Source organism: Gambusia affinis, linkage group LG11 (genome assembly GCF_019740435.1).
Source record: "Gambusia affinis linkage group LG11, SWU_Gaff_1.0, whole genome shotgun sequence".
NCBI classification, from domain to species: domain Eukaryota; kingdom Metazoa; phylum Chordata; class Actinopteri; order Cyprinodontiformes; family Poeciliidae; genus Gambusia; species Gambusia affinis.
This window is the reverse complement of record NC_057878.1, coordinates 13,353,675-13,365,217: the sequence shown is the minus strand read 5'-3', so window position 1 is coordinate 13,365,217 and position 11,543 is coordinate 13,353,675. Positions and strand designations below refer to the sequence as shown.

Here is an 11,543-nt window from a genome sequence, read left to right as displayed (position 1 = left end):
ATGTGAAACTTATTTTAAAAACAGTGTCTAAACACAGCTTTCACTGTAAATCACGTTTAGAAATTTAGTCAACCATTCTCTCCATGTAGAGGTAGAGCAACCACTGAGCTACTGTAGTTCTTTGTTTCTTTGAGTCTGCATATTTATACATTTATTGGGGTAAAATGTGGGCAGCAAAGTGGTGTGGTTATTGCTAAAACCTCATGGCAACAAGGCCTAAGGATTAAATATCAGTTTGGCAGGCTTTTGCAGGGTTTCTATGTCCCCCCTGATTGGTTTTACTTGGGCTACTTAGGTTTCCTCCCACAATCCAGAAATATGCATGTTGGGTGAATTAGGGGTTCTCAGTTGACTTTGTGAGTGTGTGGATGCATGGATGTTTGTCTTTGTGTTACCCTGCTGATGGATTGGTAAAGTGTCCAGGGTGAAGCCTGCCTCTAACCCAATGCCATCCCTCAACAATGAACTGGACAGACTGAGGTTTGTGGGGAAAAAAAAGCAGAGCATTAGTATTTAGTTTTTGTTCATTGAGTAAAATGAATTGATTACTGAAGCCATTTGTTGACATGTATTTATTATAGTCCCTTTTATTTATTTCCTTGTAATAATATTGTTTATTGTGTGTGCTTGTACTTTTAGCATTTTGATGAATAGATACAATTACAGAATGAACAACATTAAGTTTGTTGACAGTTGTTATTCTTTAAAGTAGCAACGCTGAACCATGAAAAATCAGGTGACCGTTTAAAAATAGGAGTTTGAGCAGAGGTACACAATAGCTTAAAGACTAAACAAAAATCTACAAAATTTGCATCATGGATGTGCAGTTTACAAATCCAAGCAATAATTACATCATTTATAATTCCATTATTTAAATATGAACCAAAATCTTTGAGAAACATTTCCAACACCTTGTTGAATCTACATCATGAAGAGTTAAGCAGTTCAAAAGGCAAAAGAGGATTATAGTATAGGACTATAGTGTTTAAATTATTCAGCAAAAAGAACATATCCAGCTATACTTTCTGTTCTTGAGGATTTCAAACATTATTAGTTAAACTTTATTGTTTTCACAAGATAATGGTATAATACAAAGTGACTGACAGCCCTTGGTCACAACAAAGCCGGATGTTATGTCATATGTTTAAGAGAGAACCTAAAGATGTGATAGCAAACTACTGAAGAATGTGATGTGCTTCATTTTGTTTGTTCTGAATTTATGCTTAATTGCAGATAGTTGTTTTTTTTTTTTTTTGTTTATTTGCCTGTGATTTCAGACCAACATCATCATGCCTGTTTATACCCTCACACAACAAACAAATAATAAAAATAATCATCTTAATGGACTCATCCGCTGGGTTCACTGCGTACACACAAAACTTTAATTATCCATCGCTGATTGTTTAGCTGTTAGATGCAGCTGGATGAGAACTCCTATACTTTGGAAAATAAATCCTTTGGTGTTGTTTATGAAATGACCAAAGCTCAGTCTTTCAGAGAGTTCTTTTGAGAGTTGTGGCCTTGTTGCATGAAACAGAAACTTTTCTTAAAAGACATGTCATTGAAGTGGTGATATTTCCCAGCTCACTTAAACACTCTGCCTTTATAAAAATTAAATCAGGGAATACTAAATGATGCATGTCTTTGTAACTTTCTGTTTCATCGATTCATCAAAAATCCAGTTCAGTTGTCTTTAAGCCGTTTTTTTTGTCTTTTCTTTTAGACTAAACATCTGTCCCACATCTGGCCACACGGGTTGTTCTTTCCTGCTGACAGTAGAGTAGTGCTACACTAACCCAGACAATGAGGTTTTCTTCATATGCCCACTAAAAACTCCCTCTGACAACAAGCAGCTGCTGATTTCTCATTCTACTTCATTAAATATTTAAAGCCTTTTTATGTCACCCTGTTCAGTCCTTCACCACATGGAGCAAAGCAAGAGCAAACTATATTAGGAATCAACATCCATGCCTGGAAACAGTCCAGAAACAATATTACAGTTTCTTTGACCACACAGGCATGTTTGCCTTAAGATCATTGGATAACTGTGCGTAAAATTTCAAAGTGTGCACCTCCTGGAGAAAACGGGAAAGAATCCATGTACTATGAATTGCTCTGTGCTGCTGCACCTCGTTTCTATTTCATAATTCATTCATGTTATCTTGTCTCAGTGAAAGATAGAGGCCATTATTGTGAAATGAGAAGCAAAAGAACCTCACTCCATTAACAGAATTTATGCTCCATTACATCCGCTTATTAAATCACACCAAAAGCAGATAGTTGGCCATTAAGTAACTGCTGTTAAATCAGAGAAAATCTGATTTAAGTAAAATGAGAACTGAATTCCCAGTTCCTAGACTTGATTCTTGAGGCAGTTTAGATTCTGATATTTTTCACTCAACGCGTTTCCTTTGTTTTGACAAGGAGATCGCACGCTGTCTGAGCACCAGGAAAACATAAAGCTAAAATTAAAGACAAGGTGGTAAATGATGAGACTTGCAGTTTTCTCCTCTGAGGCTGGTTCAGCATTTTAACTGCACCGCGTTAGAGTTTGGTCAGAAAAGGTTCTCAATGAAAGGTTGGATACTTCTGCATGTGAAACATCTTAAAGCAGAATAATCTAATTAGAGCTGGCAAACTGTGACAAAGCACAGCAGTTCATAACATAAATGCATTCCTGGGGAAATATAAGCCATTTTACTGGAGTGAAGCCTCACTTTTCACCCTGAGAAACCCAGTCTCCCAGGAATGGCAATTAAAAAAATAATCTGCAACATAGCTTACATGTTCCACTTCAAGCATTCTGGTCAATTTTGATGATTTACTGAAGCCTGAAAACAGTTTCTTAGAATGATATATTGAATATTATGTGAGACCAATGAAAATATGTTTTTTAAGTAAAAAGGATGCCATGTTTTTTCCTATGCATTATTGCACCTAAGTACAAAACTGGAAAGTTAAGTGGAAAGAAAACATCTGGAAGAGTTAGGTGTACAAGAAACCTTGAGATGATTTTGAAGCAAAGCTCATGCAAGCAACTTAAAGAGATTCAGAAGGTGTTGACAGTGGCTGGCAGCACATAAACATATCCAGGAAGCTGGACACACTGCATTCACTGTGTTGAGCCACTCCTAAACCAGACACAGAAATGTCTTACCTGGGCGGAAATGAAACTTCGGAAAATGTTGCTCTGTGTTCAAAGGTTTTCTTTTCAGATGAAAGTAATTTAGCATCCTGTTTTAAATCCCAGAGTTTGGGGAGAGCATCCCGGTTGTTTAAGATGCCATGTGAAGTTTCCACACACTGTCATCTGATGCTGCAATTTATCAACTTTAGAGCATTTCATGTTTCCATCGGCTGACAAATTTTATGAAAGTGACGATTTCCTTTTCTAACATGAGCTAGTGCCTCTTCACGCTGCCAATAGTATCAATATCTGATTTAATAAACACAGTAAATCAGATATTGACGAACCAGCAAACTGGCCTGACATAATTTATTAAATAATCTTTGAAGTATTGTCAAGACAAACCAATCACAAGCCGATCATTTTCATGCCAACAATGATGCAGCAATTCATTCAAAAGGAAACTCATCCATCTATTGAGTGTATACACTGTATACACTCAATAGATGGATGTGGACAAACTTTTCAATAGGTTGACATTTCTGTGTACAATACACTTTTGATTGGTGTTATGTAAGTCACAAATGTATTTTTCTGATCCAGTCATCAAAGTTAACAGAAAATCTGCATTTTTTTAAATTACATTTTTAAATTAATTTTCAACAAAACGATCATTTCTGGGACCCAAGTGTACTCTAGACTTCTTTTTCAATTTTCCTTAACAAACATAGAAAATAACATTGCATACAAATGTCTCCTTGTTTCTCATGCATTTATGAACATATATTATCATGCAATATTTTTAAGTAAATTCTTACAAACGATGGTTCTCATAGGGACATCCCAATTTTGTAGTTGAAACTTTTGTCCTCTATCTCTTTCACCTATAAACCAATGAGCCTTTAGACTTATACAGTCTAGATATGTATAATTCTTCACTGAATCTATGTGTGGGCCACTGAGATAATAAGGTTTCTCATCTTAATATGCCTCTGGCTCCAACACAGATGATTTTTAGCTTCAATGATAAAGGAAAAACACTGTTCAGATCAGTCCTGTAGAGAAGTTCTGTGTCTTATTTTATAACATTTTAAATATATTTCAAATGCATAGTCTTTGCATACTCCAAAGCATGTTTGCTTTTAATCAAACTGAAACACACAGCAGATGGGTTTAATTAGGTCCCACAACTCTTTCTTTAAAATCCACTTGCATGGTGATCACCTTCAAGAGCAAAGCCTTTCATACCTAACTACAAAGCACTGTGTATGCATTGTAGATGAGTTAGTAAGTGGAGAATCGCTGACCTGTAAAAAAGCCTTTGGAGGATATTGACGGGGTCAGATGAGCAGGTCTCACACAGGGAAAAAGATTCAGACCAAGAAAGGAGAGGGAGGCCTGTGCACTGTAGGAGTGCTGCAAGATCAAGGTTGTGTCTGGAAAAGAAAGGAAACTGGAGGGGTATCATTAGCAGGTCACTCGCTTAGTTTAACCTTCGAAATTCCCCGCACAGCTTCCTTATCAGACTGACCTGAAACAGAGTGGCAGGACTGTGCCAGCAGTTCTGCAAGCAACACGTGCTTCCCTGGTTTCACCAGTGCAAACCTTTAGCACAGCTTTTAAATGAAATATACTGTCTCAAGGGTATCAGAAGTGGGACTAAATGCTTTGGAAAAGAGTGAAAATATGTTGCTAAAGACAAGCAATAAAAAAGGATAGCAGTTTTGCTTGCTTATGCTTTTTAAAGTAATTTTCCTGAGATTTCACCACATCCATTCTCTGCCACACTTTCTTTAAAGGAAGGTGAGATTCAATACAAACTCATATAAGACATGATTTTCATTGATTGCTGCATGGAAATCCTGCAACAAAGCAAGATATTTGCATAAAAGTTATTTTCATGAAACCAAGAAAATGATTTGTTGCATGAAAACAAACGCAACAAATGAAATTGTTGTTTTCAACAAATGATTAAGTTAATGGTTTTCTCTTTATTGAAACTATTTTCATTCTCTACACACACTCATATTCAGATCTAAGTACAATATAATGAGATTTGATTAGTCTCTAGTGAGACTTATCAAACATGTTTTCAAACTGTGGGAAAAAGCCAGAGTACCCAGAAAAAACCTGCACAAGCACGGTCCTGGGACTGAACCCAGGAACTTCTTGCTTCAACGCAACAGAACCAACAGCAGCTTGGACATGACAAATCACAAACTAAAGTGCTCCACACTAACAATGTCTTTCTTTGTAAGTGGAAACTCAAAAGAAATTTGCGTTGTTGCTTTGAAAAGAGGAGAAGGGCAATGTTTCTACTCTTTTGCTGTAGTGTGCGTCAGTAACTGTATAATGTGTCTTTTCCTCTAAGTTTCAGCAACTGAACCGTGAACAGACTAAAGTTTAGTGTACATTTCACAGGACAGCTGGAATAAACCACAGAAAGTGATACTTATTTACTTTTTTTCCTGCAGAGGCTTGATGCCTTTTGTGTTTATTTTGAACTTAATAACTCAGACTTAGTGGGAAATGTTTTCCAAACCCACATTCCATCAACATTAACCCCTTAGGGTTTTACGTGACTCATAATAAGTAAATACAATATTTAGTCATGCTAAAATTATAAGTCAGAAAGATGTTAATCCATTTTTTGAACATTGAAAAAAACATTGATGCAGATGGGTTTTTTTTGTCTGTTTTTATTATATAACAAAACACATGCTGTACATTACAATGCAAAGGGAATGCTTGTCGTCTTACAAAAACATGTTTGTGTCTCTGCTCTTTTCTTATCCTACATAAAATCTTTGCAAAAGGCATACAAGTGTAACACAAAACCTACTATGACATCATATCAAAATAACACAGTGAATAAAATGTATCTCTCAATACTCAGCACACATAAATATTATCCCTTGGTGTCAAGCTTTTGGTTCATGTACAGATAAACAATCAAATCTGAATCAGTACATTGATATTTATGGAATTTGATCTCAAACAGGCATATTCTAAAGCTGTTCACCGCAGCTGCTGCCTCCATTACAGGACGCAAGCTGCTTATTAATGTTGTTAGGTCATGAACTGTGTCTGTGGCCTGTGTGCAGACAGAAAAGAATTATTAACACATGAACATGTGTAACTGCCACAACTTTCAACAATATAATTTACTGACATAACAAAACAGACAGTATTATGTAATAAAGGAGTATTCAGTAACATCTGGAGCTTTTTATTCTTGCTTTATAAAATCAGTAGTCTCAGCAGAAGCCTACAGATAAAAGTGGAGAACGTTTATGTCCAAAAAAAGCAGGAATTTTTTTTTTATTTTTTTTTTTTAAGTTCTTAATTTTTTAAAAGAGGTTTTCTTAATTGGCTTATAAGGAAATAATATATGAACTGGTGTTTTCTAGGTTAATAGGCCAAGGTGTGGTAAGCTAACTTTAGCTAAGCTAGCATGCTTCATAACCTCTGATGCTTCAGAGATGATGTTTCATAATCCAAAAGAGTGCCATAAATACTTAAGCAACAACTACAAAAAAAATAAAATAATTGAAAACAGTAAAAACATGTTTTTAGGATTTTAAAAAGAAAATCTTTTTTTCTGAAGGCTTCTGCTGACTAAAATGAGGTTAATATTCACAATGTGGCAGCAGGACAAAAGCAATGGAGTCAGATAGCGGCTCAGCTGCAAATGATGAGGAAATGTTTTACGATATGAGAAATTGTGCGAAGAGTTTGCATTACAACAGAAAAGAGACAAACAGTGTAAATATGCATAAATACACAAAAGTATATAGACTACAAAGGTATTATTCTGCTGATAATGTACATCACTCACACTACACACACCAATCCACAGAGCATACATACATAATCAAAAAACAATGATTTCATACAATTTACACTCAATTTTGGCTTTTTATCTACAATGATTTGTAAATCAACTGCTATTTTAAACTGCTTTAAGTGCTTTTTGATTAGTCTTCAAGTCTTTCTAGGTCTAAAGCAGATGTCTGTGAAAAAGATGCTCGATAGGTTTAGAGCAGATAAATCAAGCGGAGCACAAGTTCATACGCTGCTAGACTCACTGAGGTCAGATCAGTGGTGGGTTTTCTACAGCTGAGTATTCAGTCTCTGACATGTTATTAGTCTCAATAAGATGTGCCAAGCCCGTTCGAGTTGAGTATTTGAAAATGAAGGCCTTCATGAGGTCGTAGCGGTAGTTGCGATTGATGAAGTTGTAGAGAATGGGGTTGAAACAGCAGTGGAGCAGGGACAGGCACTGGGTGAGGTGCAAGGCCACATAGAGCACGTTCTCCAGGCCGCAAGTCAGTGGCACCAGGCCCAGTTGTGACAGTGCGTCAACCAGCAGAGCAGCATGATAGGGCCCCCAGCAGGCCAGGAAAATCACAATGTAGGCCAGAATTACCCTGCGGCTCACACGGCGCTCCTGCTCCAAATGGGAAGATGAGGATGATGAGGAAGAAGAGCGACTGAAAGCTCTGGCTAGTAGGGTGTAAAACACTGCAATGACTGGAAAGGGAAGAACAAAACCCAGCAGGATGAAGCTGAGCTGCACTCCCACCATCCACTCCCTGTGGTTTTCCTCTGGATACTCCGGCCTGCACATCATAGTGTCTCCGTGCACCGACTTCACAGCACGCAGGAAGTAGGTTTCAGGAGAAGACGCCACCAAAGCCAGAAGCCACACCCCGAAACATGCAGCTCGACGGATCAACTTCCTGCGAGTGCCTCCCTCCTCTCTGTGCTGCATCACGCTTAGGTAGCGGTCCACGCTCATGCAGGCCAGGAAGAAGATGCTGCCAAAGAGGTTCACAGAGAATAGGAGGTGCGTGAGCTTGCATGCCACTTCGCCAAATGGCCAGTGGCCATGTTGGGCCAGGGAGCTCACCCACACAGGAAGAGTGACGCACACACATAAATCTGCAACTGCTAGATGAGCAATGTACATATGCGTCTCATGGCGAGGAGTGGAGTCTCTTTGGGCACGGATGTTCACCCAGAGGACCAGACCATTGGCAGCCAATCCGATAATGAAGATAAAAGTGTAGAGGACGCACATGGAGTACAGCAGGGCATTGCGGTTAAAAGCTGTGGTACACACCATCACATCCACTCTTGATATGTTGCTGAAGCTGTCAGAGACATTCAGCTCTCCAAAGGACTCCCACAGCTCCTCCAGCTCCGTGGCACTAAGACTCATTTTGTGACACTGGGGGAAGACCACAGACTACTGGGAGGTAATGCACTCCAGAAGTCCTACAGGGATGGATCCTGTGAAGACAAATAAAAACAACTTAATAACTTTTCATAACCAGTTAGATGTCAGGAGAAACATCAAAACATTGTCTGGTGACTGGGATCTGCAAGCTAAAACTGATCAAGTGAATGCTCCAACCAGGTCAGCCTTTGGTGTGAACAAGAGGGACAAATTATATGAACAGAATAGAAGAATACAAGTTATACAATAAAATACAATATACAATACAAATGCAAATAGTATTCAGCAGAGTTATTCAGCTGCAGAAACCATGTTTTACTTTACAGGAGGACTCACTGAGCTAGAAAAACATAAGATTGCAAAGAATCCAACCCTAATGTGGTTAAGTTGTTAAAACAGTGCTTTCATGAGTTCCTAACACCTCTTTGTTATCCTCTCATAAATGGTAGGGTGTTTCAATGATGGATGTGCACTCTGGGGGCAGCACAATAAATGTTTATATTAGCTCCACTGGCAGAGAGAGCAGAGTGGACATAAGGAAGCAGGACTGAGAAATCCAAACACGGTGTATTTCCGGAGCATTCTGGGCATTCCAAGATAAAGCACTGGTGAGGGTGGGAAATCTGATGCCTCTTTAAAGAGGTTTTTTTTTTTCCTTAGCTTGCTTGTTTTTGTAAAACACATAGAATCCCATGTCTTTTCTCCGCTCATGAGGCAGGAAAAGAGAGGGCGAGAGATCAGCTGTCACCACCCAGTTGATCAAAGGAAAAGTTGCGCATGGCTCCGAATACGTCATCTTGCAACATCTGATTCCAATAAAGCATGAACACAACATAAGATTTCAAACCTGGAGTGAATGTAAGCAAATGAAACAGTCGGTCGGGTAAAAGAAGTTGGCGTCTCCAGCCCTTTGGACACTGAGAGCCTCACCCCTGCGTGGCCCGCATTGGCAGCTTTTTTTTCCTGCAATGTCTCTCTCTGCTAACTGTCAGCCCACCACAGTGTGAGAGATCAGAGGTGAGGGGTGATGGATCAAAACCAGAACATGAGTGGCTTAACCCTGCCGTTTGCCCCTCACTGACTCGTACGCCCACAGAGTGAATTGTGTGCAAAGATCAGCAGGGGGGCCTGACGGCGGCAAAATGCTTTGGCCGAGGTTAAAAAGAGGGTCACCGACCACTGGTTTGGGCACAGCACGCTACGGAGCAGTGAAATGTGACCGTGTCAGACATCTGTCTGTAGGGAGAGACTAATGCTGCACACGTGATAATTGGCACAGAGTCACACAGGATGAGGAATGACGAAGTGTATGTAAAGAAGTTGAAAAAGGACACCTGGAACCTATAGAAAAGCAGTTGTTTGGGGATGGTCTGCCAACTTGTACTCACTCAACTTTAGAAAACATGTGCCTTTCCAGTATTTATCAGATTACATACACATGAAGTAAAACAGAAGAAACACAGAGATGAGTTTGAAATCATCAGGGGGTATTGATACCAAGTTGTACTGACTTCTGCTAAAACCTTGAGTTATTGTTTCACTACCTAAAACTGCTTTATACCTTTCCACAACTTCACCCCTGGCCTGCCAGCTCTGTTACTCGGTCTTTATGATAGTGTTGTTCACTAAAGCTCTCAAACAAACCTCTGAGGCTTTCACAGATTAACTCTATTTACACTGAGAGTGATTTACACACAGGAGGACTCTATTTACTAAATAGGTGGCTGCTGAACGCAAATGACTGCACATGATTTCCTTTAGGGGAATTAGAGAAAATAGGTGCTGAATACAAATGCATACCACTAGTTTTTTTGTTTGTGGTTTTTTTTTTTTTTTTTTTTTTTTTTTTTTTAGATTTGTTTGAAAAAAGAAAGGAATTTGCTATTTGGCTACTACTGCACAAGTCATAGGTTTATTAAATAAAATACACTGTAAAATACACTGAAGACAAAATGTAATAATAATAATAATAATAATAATAATAATAATAATAATAATAATAATAATAATAATAATAATAATAATACAAGCTCTTAACTCTGCAATTGTGTTATTATGGCAGTTATTTGGTTACGTTTCTGTATTTCAGGGATACCCCTCGCAGTTAAAATGTATGAATCTGCCCGTATCAACAGAAGTCCTTACTGATCGCAAGACTTTTAACTTACTCCTTTGAGATAACTCTGATTGAACACATATCTGATGCCCTTCTTTTAAATCATCTTGATAAGATAGGAGATATTCGTTTGAGCTGCGATAATCCCACGCAATTCGAACTCCTCTATATTATATGGAAAATACCTGAAGGTGCCAGGTCGCCTCCCGGGCTTCAAGCGAATTAACCTCCTGACACCGGCAACATGAGATAACAAACAGACTGCACATAAAGTCTCCCTCTTTCCCACTGTATGTTTACCTCTCATTTTCTCCACGTTTTCAACCCACTACAAAAGAAGGGCCAAACGTCATTTGTTTCACAATACACCAATTCGTTTCATGTGCAAATGCTGGTCGACGTGAATAGCGCAGGTGCAGCGTGTTCGTCAGACGCCGCTCCTGTCAGTCCCGATCGACAGGCTCCCGGATAAAATCTCTGGCCTCTTTGCACGAGACCCAATGTTTCCGCGTAGATAACCGGTGATGTGTCACTGGGTGCGTTATTACGCATGAACTCCAAATGGAACGAGCGATCTCAGCTTGCAGCTGCTCACAGCGGATGCTTACAATGTCACTATAATCATTGTTGATTTGAATCAGGCTGTCAACAAACCTGTATCAGATTTGAAGCTACAATCTCGCTCCAGACCCGAGGCAAACAAATGGCGCAAGCACACAAACGAGCGACAAAAATTGTAGCTAACATTGTTTTGTCGTATCAGGCGTCAGCAGAAAGGTGTTAGAAAAGTTGCCGTGATTCCTCGAAAGAGCGAAGTATTTATAGAAAAGCAAGCAGAGGAAAGTCGCAGCATCTCCGTTAAAAAGTTTCGCTTCTTCTTCCCGAACCCTTACCTGATTTTTTTTTTTTTTTCGTCTTCTCCTTTTTAATCGCAGTCTCTCGTCTGTGGATCAGATTTGCTTGAGATTACTTCGGTGTTTCAAAGAGACCTCCACTCTGCAGTGAGAAAAAAACTTCGCGTGTGCCTCACTCCTTCTGCAGTAAATGTGATCCACTCC

General features: G+C 39.0%; 1 protein-coding gene across 1 annotated transcript; it reads right to left on the bottom strand.

Moving 5' to 3' along the window:
• Positions 1-5,810: 5,810 nt before the first annotated feature.
• On the bottom strand, positions 5,811-11,543 carry ackr3a (atypical chemokine receptor 3a). The gene is made up of 2 exons (XM_044132193.1): positions 11,379-11,543; positions 5,811-8,422 (listed from the first exon to the last, which is right to left on the bottom strand). The coding sequence occupies exon 2, from the start codon at positions 8,349-8,351 to the stop codon at positions 7,221-7,223; it is 1,131 nt and encodes a 376-aa protein (XP_043988128.1). The 5' UTR covers positions 8,352-8,422; positions 11,379-11,543; the 3' UTR covers positions 5,811-7,220.